Source organism: Plectropomus leopardus, chromosome 5 (genome assembly GCF_026936395.1).
Source record: "Plectropomus leopardus strain MGB_pleo_1.0 chromosome 5, ASM2693639v1, whole genome shotgun sequence".
Lineage (NCBI taxonomy): Eukaryota > Metazoa > Chordata > Actinopteri > Perciformes > Serranidae > Plectropomus > Plectropomus leopardus.
Window position 1 is genome coordinate 18358359 of NC_142180.1, and position 20963 is coordinate 18379321.

Sequence of the window (20963 nt, forward strand, 5' to 3'; positions counted from 1 at the left end):
TGTTTTGACACAACACAGATCAAATAGGTAAAATGTGTTTTCCTGCATTCGGTGCAGTCATGAAACAAATCACTCCTGTGTGATAAAAATCAATTTCTTTGATATTTTTTTTCCATGTCTGTGAGCACCATCCCCATTCTTTAGCAACCCTTTTGTTTTGATAGAAAGCAGCAGTTTCCTGTCTGTCACCGTTACAGCTGGACAGCACCAGCGAGGCTCGAGCTCAGGGTTACATGGCCACCTGGCCACAAGTGCGTCAGTCTGTCATGTGCGGCCTGTTTCCTTGCATTGTGCCTGTGCTCACTGGCAGCGATCACTGTATTAATCGCTGAATATGTCATATCTCAGGGGACCACATGTGCAAGTTAGCCACATTTGCCCTGCTAAAACTAGTGATATCATTTCTGCAGCCTTTATACAAATTTAAAACACGCCTAATGGAAACACGTCAGCTTCGAAAAAACTCCCATTTATTGCAAAATAGTTGTGATGCTTACATGAGGTGGTATTTCAGGCAATTTGAAAAAAGACGTATTTCACAAAACTGCAATGGACACACTTTTTAAACCTTTATAAGTCACATGATGCTCGGGCTTTGTCGGTAGGAACTGGCACCCTCGGACATGATGCAGCAGGCGCTACAAGAGGTGTTACTGCATCACATAACTCTTTAAAAGTTGAGTGGATCATCTGGAAGTTTGGAATCCACAATTCCTTTCTGAAATTTTGGACTATCACCTCCCAGAAATGCCTCATACATGGCCGCTCCCAAGTATGAGGGGCTTGCCTTTCCATTATTGCTCGCATAACACGCCTAGGTCCCCTTCGATTGGAAACAATGACGGATAGTGTGGTGGCTACAATATAAATACATCTGCTAATGGTTTGAACATCCATCGCCATGCTTCTTGAAATGTTATCCAGAGAGGAGAAGTTGCTCAATAGAACCACAGTCATCCCGCAATTGTGTTTTATCAACATTTTGAAAATATCGCTTAATTTTTGCACAAAGCAGTAATGGAAACCCATCTAGTGAGGCACCAACTCACGGCAGTTTTTTGATAGTTTGTTTTGCTCTCTCTTCAGTGTTCCTTCAAATTTCAATTTTTCATTAGCCTACACACCTTTCTCATTCCTTCATTTCCATTTTTAGACTTTCATCACCTATTAGTACAATGTAGCCTGGAAGTAGAGAGGCAAAATTGCCTCCAGCAATGCTGTGTCAACTTAATATACTTAATTCTTCAAGTAAAAATCACATTATTCCACTCAGGTCTTAAACTACATCATATTTGCAACAGAGCTGAGGATAAACAGCAGTTTGACTTTACACTTTACACAAATCCCATACATAACAAGACCTTGAACAGTTCAAATTTATACAGTCTACCTCTGTGTCTCTGTTACAGCTTCGCAAAGTCATACTCTACCCTGTTGTACAGTGCGCCTGCTTCTTCACCAAGTAACACAGTGCTCGAGTAAACTGACTGTTCAGTATTGAGCAGTAGTGAGTGTCAACAGATCTTAAAGTGTTTCTCGCTTGCATATCCCCAGAATATTTGTTAGGGCGCAGCTGTCAGGTGAGTTGGCGAGTGTGACATAGCTTTCAGTTTACGACATGATACGAGAGCAGAAATCTTCCTGCTGTGTGACATCTTGATGAGCTGAGCACAAAGAATTTTTTCTTTGCAGAGTGTGTCACAAAGGCGAACATGCAACACTGTGTGGCCACAATATGCCAACTACTGACTGGTGGTAATTACAGTATGTCAGAGGAAGTGATTTGTGATTCAAGACCGAGCTGAGGATCTTAGCAGCAGCCAATTGGGTCGTAGCATGGAGCTAATAATCACACAGCTAGTGGTAGAGGAAGTATTCAGAGCCCTTGCTTTTGTAATACTGCACTATAGAAATATTCTGCTAGTCCTGCATGGAAAATATTACTTTAGGAAAAGTATATTAGTGTTATCAGAAAAATTTAATTAAATTATTAAAAGTATTTTTTTAACTTTGTTATTATTATCTCATTATTATTAATATCTTTATGTCTTAATCTGCTGATCATTTTCTCCATAAAATCTATTGATTATAAAAATTCAGAAATAGTAAGTAATGCTGTCACTGTTACCAGACCTAAGAGTGACACCTTCACAAGGCTTTTTTTAAATATTCAACCAATAGTAAAAACACCCAAACTATTAAAATGTATTAAAATTACAAAAAAAAGAAAAATCAATCAATTGTCACATTTGTGAACCTCTTATCATAAAATGTTTTCATGTGAAAATGACCTGAATTGAATGAATTTCCTGTCAAGTGACTTGTCAATTAATCAACTTATTATTTCAACTGTACTTGTCCATGCTGTTGGGTAGTGCAATCTATAATAATACCAATTTTATAAGCTATTTGTATGTTTTGTTTCAAAAATCTGAATTTTCAAACTAAAACTATGAGATAAATGTAGTGTGATAAAAAAAAGTACATTTCCCCATTATGTAGTTAGTGTAGAATTAGTTGGCATGAGAGGAAAATACTCAAGTACAAGTACCTCAAATCTGTACTTTAAGTACAGCACTTGAGAAAAATGTACTTAGTTAAAACACAGCAATCAACAAGAGTCATCATATTGAGAAATCCAAATGCAATCCATGGCAGTAGCAGGTGAGGAACACAGATTTCAAGGACCAAAATTAAGGTGATATGTCACAAATTTATTTAAAATCACTTTAAAAATATCAGAATTAATTACTATCAAAATACATTGCAAAAAAACCCAAACATGTAGCAGTTAACATAAATAAACTATACATCACCACAGCTGGAAAATGGTGCAAATGCACAATGCAAGCAATGGTGGATTTAAGACGTTCACAGAAATTCAAGTTTTTTTTGTCAGTTGATGGCAGTAAATGTTAACAGCAATGAGCAGTTATCAGTATTTCTTTAAAAGATGCACTATCCTGACAACTTATGTCAAGACGTGTTTTTCTAGAGCAAAACAGGAGCAGCGACTCTGATATGAGATAATGTTTTCTATTTGAAGTAAAGCTGGTACAATTATTTATTCATACGGACGGACATTTTCCACCACAGTCAAAAATCAATATACAGTGAGACTCAGAAGATTATAGATTGGTAGGATTGAGATGAGAACTTCAAAAATGGGCCTTCACTCTTTTTTTTTTTATAAATATCTAAACAATCAATTCAAAGACAAAAAAGTACCTGCTTTTTCTCATATTAAAGTTCTCATATTAAAGTTTTGTAATAATCACAGAAACATGATCAAACATTTAACCTCTATGCCTGTTTATGACAGTTTTCCAAAACCATCAGTCCCCTGTTTACATGTAGTTAAAACCAAGCTGTGCTAAAGTCTTAGCACCTCTGCTCATATTCAGACTTATGCACAGCTATTGACAGTTTATCAGCAACAAGAGACATCTCATCCCTGCTGATGTGAAGAAATGTATTGTTCTTCTGCCAGAAAACCAGACAATATTGTCTTGTGAACTGGCATAACTCGTAACTATATTTCAGTGTAAGAATACCCACATCTTGTTACATAGGAATTTTGTCACGGCTGGAGGATGTTGCACATAGTCAGGTGTACAAACTATCACCTCGAAGAGAGAGTGAGGAAACTCAGGGCCAACTAAGGCTACAAAGTACACAGGATTCGGACGGCTTGGGGATGTGATTATTGTCCATATTATGTTACAGAAGAAGTCTGTGCTGAAGCAGAAGGGAAGGAAGCAAAAAATGTAGAGCCACAATCCTTCGCATTGTTCAAGCCCCTCCTCCTGCTGCCGCTGATCCTCGACCATCTCTGTTGGCCTGACCCTGATCACACTCTGGGGGGATGATGTTACAGGAAGCCCGATGCTCCCGGGGAGATAGCACTACTCCATGGTGACAGCTCCCTCTTCACCTCCGCTTTGACTGGCTGCCTGAAGGAGGAGAGAGAGGAGAGATGGATTTGAGAGAAAGAGAAGGTAGAGGACAGTCAGATTTGAACTTTTCAATAAAAAATAATTCAACTAAAAGCCTTGTCGTGTCCTAAGTTTAGCTGGGACATTTTGGTAATGTGTGCTTATTCAGCTTTATCCAAGACAACATAAAGGTTAAGATTTATTAACATCTTGATATAACTCATAATCCAAGTATCAACTTATGAAAAGGTTAAGATTTTGCTTCTGTTATTTTCTGTTCTACCTACTTATGAAACAAGAAAAAGGAATTTCACATTTCTTCATCACATTTGTCATTCAGGGCCAGAGTGACAGTCCAAAAAGATACAGCTGCACTTTCTTCAACAACTAGCTGCACAGCGACATAACGGGGATCTGTCATTCTTTGACGCCAGCCTTGTTGACATGACTTGGGATGGGATAATGCAGTGGCTCCCCTCCTTGTCTGTGCAGGCTGAGTGGGTGGTCAGCAACAAAATTCCTCCTCTATCTTTCCCTTAGCCAAAGGAGCGTCTCTGTCAGTCACAATGGACGTGTTTACCAAACGCGGGCCTAAAGGAGATCCTGTCTCAGCATGTGTCTCTGCAGCCAGACTCCACGGAGCAGCAAACATTAGGCAAAATAATGCCTGACAGTCAGCAGGAGCTGGATGCAAGTGAAAATAAATTGAAAAGATAGTGTCTCAGGGAAAAAAAATAGTAGGGAACACACCAAAAAAAAGCTTAAGATGCTCATAGTAAAAGTGTACTTATTTTGTTTGCCATGTGTGCCTGCTTATTGCGCTTTAAGCACAGCTATGATTAAGTGACTTTCTTGAGTCAATAGATGTCTGACACTTGCCAGACCTCAAAAAAACAACACACACACACACAGGAGGATGTGGCGGCCCGGACGAACCATTAGGCCCTATTACAGGCTTTATGGTAAGGGCACCCGGCGTAAGAGCCGGAGGTACTCGCTCATCAAATGCAGTTAAGATGCATGAGAGCATGGGGAGATGTTATCACCCGACTAAGAGCACCAGAGCAGCTGATCAGGCCATCTTCCCTGCAGTGACTCAAGTTCTATGTTTAATCTGTGAAATTGACAGCAAATACATATGTGGCTATGGAAGGGATGGGCTGAAAAACTAATGTTCTACTTTTATTTGATCTAACAACCATTTGTGTACTTTTTTGGTTTGTTTAGATGAAACATTAATAGATGCCAGGCATAGTTCGGTAGCCTGGACACCCGCTTGCCCCACAAAAAAATTTCCACTCCTCCTGTGAGAGCTACAGCATGTCCCCAGTCCATCTTTGTGGCTCTGTTGCTGTTAGTGAAAAAAGAAAGACAGACAGGCAGAAAGAAAGAAAAGGCAGGACAATCCTACTCTCCTGACTCACAGTTCCCCAAAACAATAAGACAAAGAGGGACGAGGAAGTCCAGTGACCAAAATCTCAGCTTCAGTGGACTAAAAAACAAATAATAAAAAAAGGTAGTAGCTTGTTAAACATAGGGTCACTGTGGCTGAGACAAATATGATTGAATGAATTAGTGATATGAAGGAACATAAGTCCAAACTATTTTTCTTTTAACTGATAACTGAGTTTTATTGCTGGTAAAACACCGGCAACTGCATAAATGCAGTTATGCAAGCTTTGAAACAAAGTAAAGGCAGATTTTGTTACAGAATTCCAGGTGAAGCAACTGAAATCCTGATGTATAAATCAAGACATCAGTCAAGGGGAAACTGGAGCATGATTTGTCATTTTACAGAAAATCCAAGTTTTGTCTTGTTATTGTAAGTCAGCTTTTGTTTTCAGAACAACTCGGGGGAACAGTTCTGGTAAAACTTGTTTGTAAGGAGCAGGAAAATTACGATATTTGTTGGACATCAAACACGTAAGACAGACAGAGACAGAGCTTCAGGTGATGGCTATGACTGGGTGATATGATGAACACATCTGTGCACTGGTAAAGATTTTACGGTATCATTTGTTCTGAGGTAGCTATATTTTCAGTACCTGTACATGTAAAAATTCAGAGTCTGTTGTGCAACATTTTATCAACCACCCCAATCGATGGTGGACAAATAAAAATGGGACTGCCATGCACAGTTACAGTACATATGTGGTTATCTTCCAAAATGGCTCGTGGTGTACCCAGAGCCAAAATTTGCCAACACTGGCTGCTGGAAATACACTTACTTCCACTTTGTGGCCCCCCTCCTCCCGTGGAGCTGGCAGAGCCTGGCCGGCTGCTCTGCTGGGGCTCTGACTGGGAAAACTGGGGTGCCAGAGCCGGGCCCCGAGCCCGCTGAGCGCTGGCGTTCTGGCTGGATGCTGTGTCAGGTGTACGGGGGATCTTGGGCAGGCTTGCAAATGCAGGGACATAATCACCACTGATGATAGGAAAAAGGAAGAGGAGGAGGAAAAAGAAATGAATTAGTTTTGCTTAATAGCGGTAATAAACTTTAACAAACAAAATCACTCCCACAGATTTCATAATTACAGTGGTGGACAAAGTGCGCAAATCCATAACTTGAGTCAAAGTATAGATATTCCTTGTCAAATATTACTCCAATACATATGAAATTTGCTAAGTCAAAGTACTACTTGTGTTAAAGTACTGGAGTGCTTGCTTTTAAAATACATAAGTATTCAAAGTACTCTTAAAAAAATATCTCAACGCATTGTTGTATATTGTCACAATATATTTACAGAATCTAATGGGGCTGTGTGGGGTTTGTGTGGGGTGAACACAGCAAACATTGAAAACAATATGAATCATTCATCAGCTCAGAAATTTTAAAAATGGACTTGAGTTATTTCTCTCCTCTCAACCTGGCTCTACTAATGAGCAGACAAATCTGTGTAGCACATATGCCAAAAATAACGGCACACAAAGACCACTTGGACAAATAAACCATACACAGAGCTGCATGATCTCAGTTTGCAGACTTAAGCATTTTAGAAAAGGGAAAAAAATCATCCCCTGTCTTTAAAGCAAATACAAAAAGGTGCTATGAACACCGGTGACAAATTCTCAACATTGGTTAATGAAAATGCCAAATGAAACTTGTGAGACAAAATAAGACAAGTTAACAGTCACACTGGGTACAGAGCATCTACATAAATACTGTCAAAGCTACATCCAAGCTTGAGAGACACATCAAAAACTGTCCTTCCTTGATGATTTTTAGTAACTGTCTTTGCCATTTGTTTTCAATTATAAGGATCATTGAGAGAGCTCATCCTTTTATCAGATGAGTTAGTCAGAGGCCGTGAGACACTACAGCCATGAACAGATCTCATTTCACAGAGGGTTTCATAGCACAGAAGTCCTGGCTTTCTCTGGTACAACATCAGCCTTACACAGCACTCCTGCCCTTGACATTTAATAGCATCCAATCCACTTATTTCAGTCGATAGCCTCCATATCTAATGATGGCATGCCAGACTATTTTATTAATACTTCCGAGATACCCAGTCATCCATACCTTACAACTTCATGCATATATGTATGTATTGCAACTCTATATTGTTGCATTTTTTATTTTTTGTGATTTCAATTTAATTTTTAACCTAAAAAGGTTTTTACTATAAAACACATTCAATATCATGAGAAAGGTGTTAAACGATCTAGCTTAATATTTCTGAATGTTAAAAACAGGCATGTTTCTGGGAGTTCCTCACTTGACTTGTGTGCTTTGATGAAGAGCTTAGAACTTAGATTTCACCTGGCTGGGTGTTGCAGAAATCTCCATTATTGACATGCAAAACAAAACATGCATCCTGCCTGCGTATTGTTACTTTGTGTTTATCCCACACAAACTATTATCTAACACTAGAATGTATTTACACTTCATAGTTGCATCCTGTTATGCAAATTAAACAATATTTTGCAGCTACTTCACATCGACCTATTAAGTGGTAAACACAGGAAATGTTGTGTTACTGAAACCACAAAATGAATAAATGACTCTTCTACCTCAGTCACATAGTAAAGGCCAAAAACTCTGCTCATGTCCTTATCAGGCAGGAGCCAAATGACCTACATCCTGTGGAGCAATCCCATACCATAATAGATGGATGGATTTCACTCAGCTCATTCTTTTCTTCGGCTCAGAGTGGTCACTGTGACTCCAACATCCCTGATATCATCTGGAATAACTAAATGTATAAACAGTTATCAATGTGGCGGCGGTAAGGGGAGGCCTCTAACAGGTATTACAAAGCTGCACATTCAGCTCTGTGCAGCAGGAAACTGAAGTGTGCATACATGTTGTAAAAATAGCCACAATCAGATTCAGACAACTTTACTTATCCCAGAATGGCAAATGGTTTTACAATCTACCCAGACCATACACAAACTCACATACAGAAACAAGCAGCCATTGGCAGAAATACTATTTTCAGAGTGATCAATGCATGAACAAAAATGCACAATGGCACCTCATGTGGTCCTTTGTGTATTAATTCACACTAGGACCAGGCAAATTAATAGCAACAGAGTGTCATTATTTGATTTTGAAGTCTAAATGTAAAAAAGCGGCTGGTCCCCAGGTGTTGTCTTGAATGAGTTTGAAACAGCTTTGCTAGAAAACAAGTAGGAAAAAATGGGGAATTCAAAAGAATACACATATATCTTCTTTTTTTGATATTTGCCAAATTGCTGTGTTGCTAAGATTCTATTCACCTAAATATCAATGCCTGTGTCCTGAAACCTCTCAGTATAAAAGTCTTGCCTACAAACTGGGGTGAAATGAGGCTACTAAAGTCTGTATTGTAGAGGTGTTTTACGTTTTTTGGTGGGATGGCAGGAGGGATAACTGAAGCGGTTTCCTGGGACTCATTACTGCTGGCGAGATTCAGGAGTCATGTTGCGCTGAGATTTAAAGGAGAGGAGAAGCAGGGGAGCTTTGATTGAATGGGTCTCTTTGTGGGAACTGCTCGTTTAAACGCATGTCACAGTCTCACAGACCAGCTTGGCAGTGCTGAGTCACCGATCGGTGTGGTGCAACAATCTTGCCAACCCTCTCCACAGACACACAAATACACTGACACACATTGCAGGGTTTCACGGGCACCTCAGCTGACTTACACTGTTTATTCTTATTTGCATAATTCCTGAACAGTCTTACTCTGGCTTTATTTTATGGTAGCTGCTACCAAACACCGAACTAAATTAGGGAAGCACGATTATAGCGGCATGTCATCAGTATCTGCAGATACTGGCTTTAAAAACAAATATCCAAATCGGCCAACATGCTGATTTCTGCAGATATCACATATCTCAACCCTAAGTTGAAGTAATCGTCTCATTTTGGATAATGGATGAATATTACATGCACAGAAAAGCATTGTATTTCATGTCTCCATCTGCTGGTGGGTTATTATGATATGATATGATATGATATGATATGATATGATATGATATGATATGATATGATATGATATGATATGATATGATATGATATGATATGATATGATGTTAATTAAACTCAAGAAAAGACGTGATGATAACTAAAATTATGGTGGGGAAAAAAGTGGATCTAATGATATCGGTTACTGAGTTGTGATATATAGGCATATCAGATATCCTCAAAAAATCCAATATTGTGCATTCCTAGACTAAATGCACCTACAATACCAGCCAAAACCACATCATAGAAATTGTAATTGAAGTCAGATATCCAAGTTTGTTTTATATATATATAGATATAGATATATATATATATTTATACATGTCTGATTTTCACTTGATAATACACTCATAATCCTCTTTTATGTGTCGCACTCTGTATTTATTTTTTAGCCATCTCTTCTGTTTCATAACTCACTGCTCACCCTGACTGAATTCAGTGGTTCTGACTGAGAGAATGACACTGTGTCTATAACCGAGAAGAAATATGGCGCTGCATAGGACTGGCTCAGATTGATTTCACACAGGCCTCACCCTCTAACCATCCATAGGCTCACACACTCGCTTCTGTGGAGCACTGAACTGAAAATGTGCAATTACAACGGGGCCCTTTCATGAGGAGGCTGTATACATGGCCACTGTACCATAACTTATCATCCACCTTCTTTCAGCCACTAAACCAGCCTGCGGTCAAGACAGAACTTTCCTTCTCAGAAGTGACGATGCCCGTCTTGCCACAGTATCCTCATTCCATTTGCAATGCCTGTTGAGGCATGCTGCGGCTGGAGCACTTTCATAAATGTATTTGATATATCATGTTATGTGTCATCAGCCACAGCACAAAGTTTTCATTGAACTGAAATGCATGACTTCTAATGCACAACAAACTTGAAACATGGACGTCTTTTGATGTGTCAGCCATCAAAACGCAGCAACATACATGAAAACACACAGAGATGTTGCTATAGGGCCACTACCACGTCCTTCCTTTATATCCCCTTTGCATTTTTACATAGAACAAAACAACAGCAGCATCATTCCGCTCCAGTGTGTGATTATAGACTGAATGCTATAGACTTTACTTCACACCGCCTCTAGTGTGACAAAACATACATGTCGGCAATGCTTTCTAAACCATAACCATGGCACAACAAGGCAATAATAGTAAGTGATGTTGAGTGATGGATAAAAGGCAAGACAACTCTGCCCCCCATTCTGCAACCATAGCTTAAATGCAGAACAGTGAAGTGGCATAACAACACAATATTCCCGCCTTGAGCAGGCGGTGTAAAAGGAGCTACAAAGTCTGCTTGTATGCCTCTATGTGTGTACTTGCACATGCTACATATTAAGGGACCAAAACCATTTTAGCAACTGAGTGAGGACATTTTGGTTGGTCCTCACTTTGCTTTGTTTGAGGGATTAAAGACTTTCTTTTAGGGTTAAGGTTGCAATTAAGTTTAGGTTAGTGTTAGGGTAAGGATTGGGGTTAGACATTTAGTTATGATGGTTATGGTCAACAGCCCAGGGAATGCATTATGTCAGTCAGGGTCCTCAAAACAATAGAAGAACAACAGTGTGTGTGCTGTTAACAACTGTGTGTCACTTTACCTGCCAGAGTGTCCATTGTGGTCCTCCTGGGGACGTCCTTTTCTGGCTCGCCCTTCATATGGCCCATCCAACTCTGACTCCTGGGACAACCGGCCACACTCTGAGTCTAAGTGTGTGTTTGTGTGTGTGACAGACAGGAGGGAGTTGTTAGAGCCTCATCACACTACCTTTGGAATTATACCAAACCATCTAGCTTTCAAATTTACACTTAAATAAAACAATGTAGCAGTGCTGTTACACATCCATTGTCACTCTGCAACACATGAGCACAGCCTGATGCCACACTGACGTTTGTTCCATGGGAAGTCAAAATAGGTCATTAGCCATTTGGTGCCCATTTTGCTGAGTCTTTATCCCTTATGCTTTCTGAGGAAGTCGCAGGAGTTTCCTTGCCTAGTGGACACTGGGCATCGCATCAAATAAATCCACATAAATCACATAAAGAGCAGCAGGTGGAGGGGAAATTAAATTGTCCTGCAAAGTGCTTTTCAGTACGCAAAATTTATATTAAGTGAGAGTAACGTGTTTACAAACATCTGATAAACAGCCACAACATTTAGTTTGTCACCGTTTAGAAATTCTACTGCTATCAAATGGATGTTTGTATTTGTAAATGGCATGAAAAAAATGGCATAGTAAATGGCATCCACCCACCGATACTGTGACGTAGAGAGTCAGCAGTGCTGGGGCGACTGCCGGAGCGTGTAGGAGGTCTGGAGTTGTATCGGGAAGGAGGCAGGCTTCCTTCCTCGCTTTTCTGTCTGCTTAGAGGGTATTCCCCGTCCTTGCTACCCTCACCCCCCTGACTGCCAGATCGGTAATCCCTACACATGACACAAACAATACTGCTCAGGTTTTGCATTGAATCAGGATGTTCATGTTGGTAGTTAACATAATTTCTTTTCTATCACATCTTAAAACCTTTAACCTAATGTTTTTACTTACCTATATCACTGCTACCTTTATAATGGCATAACACTCAAAGTTGGTATTAACGTGTGCTATGTTAAGATAAGCATTGGCATTGGTTTCTAGATAATACATTATAAAACCAGTATATCAATTACTTGCTGTGAGTTGATGCTTCCTTATCTGTCAGGCCAGGTCATGTGAAGCATGCCGAACCTTCATAGCTGTCATATCCATTACTCTAAAACAACACTGCTGTCTGGTTTACAATTTTTGCAGACAATGATCCGCCTTTCAATCTGAAACAGCTCCAGTTCCAATCTCCTCCTGCTGACTCATTCTTTTACAGTGCACGAACAATTCAGTCGGGATTTGCCATGATTAATGGCAAAATGTTTGGACCTATTCTTGTTTTGACCTAGTGCACTACTTTTAATAGATGCCAGAGCTTCATTATCCATGTGGTTGAACAAAGGGGATGGCATTGTCAAAATGACCTAAAGGTTGAACTGTGAGTTTTGTAAAATGATCCACTTTAAGAAAAAGGAGGTCAGATTTTATCACATTTATCTAAAGATAGTATTCTTTGTTATCTTACAAATCATTTGGAAACGACTGCCTACAATGTACAACTAGAATACCCTAGAGCAAGAAACTAAACCCCATCCTGCACACGTCCTGTCACTCTGAAATTCAAAGACACCGTGAATTAGCGTGTCAGCTTAAGAGTGAACTACAGTTTAGACTGTCTGATAGTGTCTGTGTGTATATAACTTACACTGAGTTGACATTACGGTGAGAACTTGGTGTGACTGGCCGCTGTAGAGGTTCATCAACATTTGGCTGCTGCAGAGGGGTTGACTTCCTCTTCACTTTTGCCATGTTGGTCATAATCTACGCAAACACACACACACACACACACACACACACACACACACACACAACACATACAATATAATATATATAAACTGGGAATTTGCCATCTCTATACAGCAGAAACACAGACTGTAGTGATGATGTCATCTAGAAATGAAGCCAGCAAAAACCTCTATCGAAAGTAAATAACAGAAAAACCTCTGGGGCAATAGAACCCATTTTCACTCTGGGCTCTCTACATGTGTCCAACACGTGCAGTTTGCCAGTGAACAGAGCTTGTTCTGTGTCCAGTGCCCCGCATACATGACCATTCTGGAGAACTTGTGAATAATGTGGCATGTGCTGACTGATTAAAGTGAGCAGCCAACACAAAGAAACTGGGATATTGAGAGCCATTTTGTATTGGTGTACAAGCCCTGTTTACACCTTTTCTGATTCCTATCTAGAGGACTTCAATTCAAATCAAAGTCAAACTGAAGTTTTATGACTTTCATAGGAGTCAATGACCAATTCAGTATAAATGCAGCATGATGCTATCGATCTTAAAACTCTTTCAGATCAGAGGAATTGCCATTTGTGTTTGTAAAATCATTTAAGCAGCTTCCTTCAATGTGAGGAACTGTTTTTGCCCTTCTTTTAGACATCTAGCGTTTTGCAATTCATAAGGAGTGAGTGTGTAATGTATCTTTTGCGTGCACACACAGCAGTACAAATGCTATCAGTTCCCCTTATCGCAGGTATTCTTTTCTTTAGCTGGAACTTTGGAGCGCATACAAAACCGCACTTCAACATTTACTTATGTAGAGCTGGCTCTTCTGCAGGCTACCAGAACTTAATTAGAAATAAGCCGCTTTATTGGAAGCATTCTTTTACAACATGTTTATTCAACTTATGCATAGAAAGGGGTATAGTGAGTTTAAGTGTTTTCCTCTTACTCCCAGGTACTCCGTAGTGAGCAGACTCTCCCCAGATAGCTCCCTGGGCTGTGGTTGAAGAACTTCCTCTATATCAAGCTCTGTCTCCATTAAATCTTCCTGTAACAAGACAATGACCGTAAATCAGACAAAAATGAGGACATAAGAAGCGCTGCCCCTTGAAAGTTGGAGATTGAAATCATCAGTCAGAGACCTCTTAGTAAACTGAGACTGCTTCAAGTCAAGCACTTGATTTTTATTTGTTTGTTTTGTGCTAGTCAGTGTGCTGTGCAGTGCACATGTTGGGGGGTTTTGGTTCCCAGATTTTGCTGTGGATTGAGTGCTCTTGACTTTCAAGCTACCCTTTGGTCAGGGAGCTGCGGACACGATGCAGCAGCACAGAGGAAGAGATACTAAATTGTAAGGCTTTGAGATAGCATCATCTTCTCACTTTGGCTTAAAAGTGGTGAATTAACAGCTCACAACAACTAAATACAATACAGTCTCTGGCTTTTGTTTGATATCCAGTGTCAGCAAAAAATGTTGCTGCACACTGCCGATAAGTCATTATCACTGTTAGTTTGTTTACTCAACATCCCACTGATATGAAAAAAAAAAAAACAACACCACCAAATACAAATTGTCAAATATTCATATTTAATTACCGAATCTGATTCTACACAAATCTGTGTGTACAGCCCTACACATAAAGTGTGTTTAAGAAGATTGTGAAACATAATGGCCACAAAAGCTTACCCAAGTATGCAATGTCAGTAATTCAGTATTTTTAAACAGTCAGTGTGAAATCACATAATGAAATCAACACAGCTGACATAGTGACATATTTCTGCAACCTTCATAAGAAGTCTTCCACTGTTAAAATAAAAACCCCTGAGTTGTGCTGATTGCTGTGACTGAGGTTAGTTTGGTGGTGCCTAATTTACATCATAAAATTAACTTTATAGCAATAACATTGATCTGAGCCTATAAACTGGGTTAAATACTAATACAATGCTTGGCACCAAGTCACACAGTGCCAACAAGAGACCAGTGTAGTCTGCACTTGTTGGACTCACTTACACAAGTGAGGAACATATATCAGTTCACCTGTTTAGCCAATGGGAATGGATAGCAGCTACAAAAACACAACATCTGAGATCAGAGCCAACAGACAAAGAGCACTCGTACTCAAGGAATTCTTATGTGCTCACGAGGGAAATACGGGAGGTACGCATGCTGTAGCCTACACATCCGTTTACAAACTGCCACGCCTACTTTAACTTACTCTCACATACCTTATCTTGATAACCCACTTTCCCACAGAATCCAATCTGCCAACCCCACTCCTACTTCCTCCCACATTCACATATACAAATGAACAAGCACGCAGCAGGAAGACACCCAATATCTGTGTCAAGCTGAGATTGCTATCGTCAAGTTTGGGATTGGTTTTTAAGTATGAGGTGTTTCTTTACCCTAATTTTTCATCTATTTATCATTTTTGTACTTTTGATGTTTTGATGTTTTGTATTGTTTAATGGGCTTGGAGGAGGACTTACATCATTATCGTCCTCTTCTTCTTCATCATCTGACTCTGGGCCCTCTTCATCAGCTGGGTGAAACACAGCCAGAACATAAGGATTAAAAAAGTCAGTAATAGGCCTTAACTGACAGATGGATTTACAATGTCTTCAGCACCTACTGATCAAATGCACATATCTGTGGTGGTTAAATCATTCCTAATAAAATTATTTCCTTTTCAAATGTTTTTGCAATTGCTTCAATATAGGAAGACAAAATAATAGATATTCCAAGTACTGTAATGTATTTTTTCCTCCTCATGTTTTCTGAATCAATGCATATTCAGCGGGCGAGATGGAAAGCTTTGGCAGGCCACATATGGCATGTGGGCCACCAGCTGAATATCCCTGTCCTACACACTAGACCTTAACATGCACATATACAGTCAGAGCATACTGTATGCATACACATTCATAGAGAGGAATATATCCATTATAACAATAAATTTGACTTCACCAACCTGAGTTCAGTTGCTTAATGATGAACTCGATCTGTCTGTTGAGATCTGGGTTCTCCTCTTTGCTGTAGCAGCGGAGAATCTCCTCTACACTCTGCACACATGAGGGAAACACATCACACCAGTGTATGCACATAACTTAACAGCCAAAAGACAACACAAGGGCTAATTTTTTGTTAGCTTTAGAATAAAAATCAGCAATTGAATTCTCACAGTAAGAACAACCTGTATAATATTTGGCTGGGATCAAAACTGCTAATTTGTTGTTGATTAAAATGTATTGGTACTGTGCTGTTAATAATCATTGTTGTGCAAAGCATCTGCTTAAATATGATATTTGTTGGACAGGGTGGAGCCAGCCCCACCCAAACTGTTCTGCTTAAATACAACCCACCAGCTCACCACTATCTGCCTACAGTGACCGTGTCATACAACTGCGAACACCTGCTGTTTCCCTTCAGACACTAGCTGTGTGGTGATGTAAAGAGACAAATGCAGAGCAGAAACATAAACTGCGTCTGCTTCCTCCAAGCAGGTGAAGACATTTCTGTTATCTCACCATCTCTTTGGCTTCCTGTCTCACAGAGGGAATACACAGGATACTGTACAGGGCTCCATTCACATACGGTCGAATCTGAGAGAGCAAAGTGACACACACACACACACACACACACACACACACACATACATACACACACACACACACACACACACACACACACACACACACTCTTTATGATCTCATGCCAAAATTGGTTACAGCTTGTATGAACATTCAGCAGTATGGAAACATAGATACAAAGACAAAAGAATGCTTATGCAGTGAATCCTATGCAAGAATATTTTATAGACATACAGCATGTCATAGAAGATAATAAGAAAATAAAATATAAATCCTAGCAGTATTACAACAGCTTCAGTTAATGACCCTTCAATGTTTCTGACAACCTTTGATTAGACCAAAAGACGCTAAAGGTATATATATTCAACGACTTACCAGGACTGCCAAAATATTGTTGAAGGCATCATAACAGTAATTTAACGGCAAGCCTGGAGTTACTGCTTGGTTTATGGTGGTATTGTAATTTTTTCATTTTTGTATTTAATATTTAATATCATGTATTAAATTATTATTTTTTGGGCTTTTATTGCCTTTAATTGACAGGACAGTGTGAGTGTGAAAGGGGAGAGAGAGAGGGGGAGACATGCAGCAAAGGGCCGAGGCTGAATTTGAACCCACTGCTGCTGTGGCGAGAACACACCTTCTGTACATGGGGTGTTGCTCTATCCACTGAGCCACCAGGTGCCCCGTCATTTGAACAGATCAACAGGTAGTAAAGCTGTTTCTTGCTGTTTTCTTAATGCGTGAGTATGTCCCTATACTGAATGCATGTGGGAATAATTATAATGCATCCTTGTTTTCAACCTCTGTGAATGTATTCTGTGTGCACGTAACATGTGCATGTAACATCTGTGTGCATGTTATGACGGATGTTTGCATCACCTCATGGTTCTCGTGTCCAAGAAGGTCAGTTAGAACCTTTAGCACATGCTTGGCGTTCTCTGCACACTTCCTTTTTCCTGTGCAAAGACACACACACATGCAAACATACAGGCCATACAGACATGCATCAGTTTAAAAACCCCAAACTCTTTCTTCTATGACCTGACATTCTTGTTTGTTCTAAATTAGGATGACCTAATATTGTAATAATCTGATATTCCTTCCTGATAAAATCATGTATTTGGCTCAGCTTTTGAGCAGGCGGTGGAAGTGAAGAGGACGTTCTGCCACTATGTGATGGGGCTGTGTTATCTGTGGTGTTATTAGCAGTTCAAACAGTGTTAACAGCGCTGATCTCAGCCACAGTGCTGACAGAGCTATCAGTGTGCTCATATGGCAGCGATCATACCATCCTGTATGAGCACCACTCATGCACAGCCCGGGTAGTGTGCAGAGCTCAACACCAGCTAGCCAGGGGGCATGATTAAAAAATATCTGCTGCTATATGAATGTTCTTAATGATCAATATATTTCACCTTCAACATTGCGAGATAGGGCATTTGGCCTTGGTGGAGGTCTGCGCTCTCCAAGTGCCCTTCCAGTTGAAATTTGCTTTGTGTTTTTATCTTTCTGTGTGTGAGATGAAAGAAACACTAAAAAAACAAAAGCAGTGCAGTATTTTCCAATGGCATGCTATAAGAAGCAGCCCCTCTGGGCAACTGAGACAAAAATGCATGAAGTGGCGTGACATGAACAAAGATACACTCTAGATTTGATGTAAGAGGAAATAAGTAAGAAGTGCATTGAAAAAGCAGTGTGTTCAGAAGAAGCGGTCAGAGCTAAAATGTTTTTAACACAACCCCCCCCGCTCATAATAAAATCATCTGACAGGAAACAAGTAAGACAGAGAGTTTATGTGGCTTTAAAGGAGATAAAATTGATTTACAATGACATCATGGATAACAGGATTACATTTTCATCCATTTGTTTCATCGTTGCACTTCAATAAAGTATCACAGAGTCAGTTGGATATACAGAGTTTAGTACTATATATATATATAGAGAGAGAGAGAGAAAGAGGGAGGGGGATATTTAATTCACTATAATTTTTATTTTATATGATTTTGGACACGATCTGTTCAAATTTATTAACAAACTGTCTTCTGAGGTGAATATCAAGCTCAGTCTCAAAGGGGCTGGGGTCTTCTACTATTATTCAACTGTGTCTCTGTTGTGTATGTGCCCCGCCTTTACCTTTCGTTCGTAGACACAGGTTCATGAGCAGAGCTGCAGAGTACTCCAGGGTGTAGTCACTTAGGCAGTCTGATTCCTGCAGCTCATCCACCAGCCATCCAATCAGACCATCTGCTATCATGGCAGTCTGTTGGCTCCTCCTACCAAGACATGATGATAAATGATGGATTAGAAGCAATTTGAAGGCAAATTTTTGTGTTCCTCAGTTGTAAAGGTGGATTAATTTTATCCCTATGGCTCAAACACATCTATACAAGAAAGAAAGAAAGAAATCCCCATCTTTAATAATAGATGGTGATTACTGGTTGTTCACTGCACAAACCGGTATGTAATTTTGTTTAGAAGTGTCAATTCAGTTGTTATTGTTAAAGCAGACTTCACCTAAGGCTGAGTTTCTGTAAGGCCACAAGCACATTCTCTCTAGTCAGGGAGTCTTTGTCCTCTGTCCTGAGTGCTTCTGTCAGAAGTTTCAAAAGAACGGGGATATGGGAGAGGTAAACCCGACCTGTAAGCATGAACACAACATGAATTATGATCAAAAGGCAAGAAAAAGGCCTTACTGGCATTTTGAATCCTCACATGGTAACATCATTCTCTACATAATTGCACCCGTTTTTATCTAAGTTACAAGTAGTGTCATCAATAATGGAAAGAAATACATTTCACAATTAATATTTTGGTGCAACTGTGAACCCTGGTGAGGATAACAGTATTATCTCCTAAAAATATGTCTATCTCCACCCCTCTTTATTACTGAGCAAAAAATTAGTTCCAGGAAGTTCACAATTTACTGATATCACATTAGTCACACCCACAAAGTCATTCTGTAAATGCATTTCAATGAAACTTGAACTTTTTCATGTTCTTGAGACAAATTTTGACAAATTATTTTTAACAAATAAAACAAATTAAAATAATCTTACAGCTACTACTTTCTGCATCATAGAAATTCTGAGCACAAAATACACTTGTCTTTGCAACATTGTCTCTTTACAAAACATCCTTGAAAGTTGCTCGCATGTCGCTGCTCAGGTCATTAGCGTTTTTAAACCTGATTGTAAAGTTATGGTAAAAGCAATTGAGGTCATCCGTGAATCTATGTCTCCAAATGCATCCAGTCAGACAATGACTCATGCTACAAAGTAATAATGATGCCTGAGCACTTACCCTCTGCAAGGGAGGCAAATGCATTGATGAGACGAGCCATGTATTGGCGGACAATCTCATTCTTCGATCTCATTAAATGAAGCACCGTTATCTATGAAAACACAAAACATTGCAGATGCCTTTTATATAGCAGATATAGACAAAGTCTTTTCACTGCATTACAATGGGATTTTATGATCATCCAGCAGTACCTTCATTGTGCCTTACCAAGGAGTTGGTAACTTTATACAGGAATAAAAATACATAGAGGAAACTTTGAGTGAAGCAACTTTATGAAACTGGCTCAATCAAACCAGATGGGACATGCTGGAACTGCAGCTGGAGCACATGCTAATCACAGCACTTACTCCTGTTCCTTGTGGTAAGTTATGCTTTTAACTGCTGTCAAACACAAAAACTATACTTGTTATTTGATTAAAAGAGATTGACACCCTTCCTTCTATTATTGTGGCTCTTATAGTAAATGGCTCTAGTGTTATTTAGGGGTGGCTTGGAGCTTTGTGGTAAAGAACATACACAAAGAGCTCAGGTGTAAGGTGAGGATCATTTACCGTCCTGCACAGTGATTCTCTTTAACATGCAACCCTACCACTAAAGGCTAGGTGAAGGGAGTGAGAAAAGAAAAGAAAAAAAAACAAAACAAAAAAACAATAAAGCATGTAAGAAAGGCATGCGGCTTCTCAGCCCTTTCAAAGAGTGAAATTTGGAATATAATCTGAGTTTCCTGCTCTGACCTTTTGTTAACTAAAAAGGGTAAACTGATCAAGAGAATGCTACCTAATCTGAGGCTGGGAACATGGCATTAGACAACTCCAGTCAAATTAAAATAATTAAAATCACAGATATATGTAAATCAGTGGAAAGTGCTTGAAAAACAAATATCTCAGAGGCATATTGTTGACATCGCATATGCTACGTGCAGTTTGTCTACAGTTTATGTTCCTCATTCACTTTGCAGCATTAAGCCAACAGAAGGTGAGAAACAAAACTGTGTGCAAACAGCAAATGTGCTGTCTGCTTGAAATTAGAATTTGGGGATTAATTAGGCAGTGAGGTCAAGAAGTTATATTTACCTTTGGCTCTGATGGTGGCAAAAAATAAAGTTGGGGGGGAAAAATCACTCTCACCTTATAGTAATTGCTTTACAGTGTTAAAACACACTGTAGTCTTATAGTCTTACCTGTTTCGTGCTGTAGCGCTCCAAAAGATCATTACTGATAAAGGCTTGAAGAACTGTGTCTCTTTGTTCTCCAGGGAGGGAGCGAGTCAGTCTCTAAAAAAAACCGTGAGAAACTAACGTGAGAAACTTT

At 39.5% G+C, this 20963-nt stretch overlaps 1 protein-coding gene across 2 annotated transcripts in view; it reads right to left on the minus strand.

Moving 5' to 3' along the window:
* Positions 1–2693: 2693 nt before the first annotated feature.
* armc9 (armadillo repeat containing 9) overlaps positions 2694–20963 on the minus strand; it is a 29073-nt gene continuing 10803 nt past the window's right edge. For both annotated transcript variants that reach the window (XM_042483985.2, XM_042483984.2), the window contains 14 exons: positions 20834–20926; positions 19654–19744; positions 18868–18991; positions 18487–18626; positions 17233–17309; positions 16288–16362; positions 15732–15822; positions 15250–15302; positions 13712–13810; positions 12679–12794; positions 11646–11815; positions 10992–11097; positions 6164–6357; positions 2694–3953 (listed from right to left, as the gene is read on the minus strand). In XM_042483985.2, coding sequence (XP_042339919.1) covers positions 3931–3953; positions 6164–6357; positions 10992–11097; positions 11646–11815; positions 12679–12794; positions 13712–13810; positions 15250–15302; positions 15732–15822; positions 16288–16362; positions 17233–17309; positions 18487–18626; positions 18868–18991; positions 19654–19744; positions 20834–20926 — 1452 coding nt within the window. In that variant the 3' untranslated portion in view covers positions 2694–3930. The remainder of the gene's footprint in view (positions 3954–6163; positions 6358–10991; positions 11098–11645; positions 11816–12678; positions 12795–13711; positions 13811–15249; positions 15303–15731; positions 15823–16287; positions 16363–17232; positions 17310–18486; positions 18627–18867; positions 18992–19653; positions 19745–20833; positions 20927–20963) is intronic.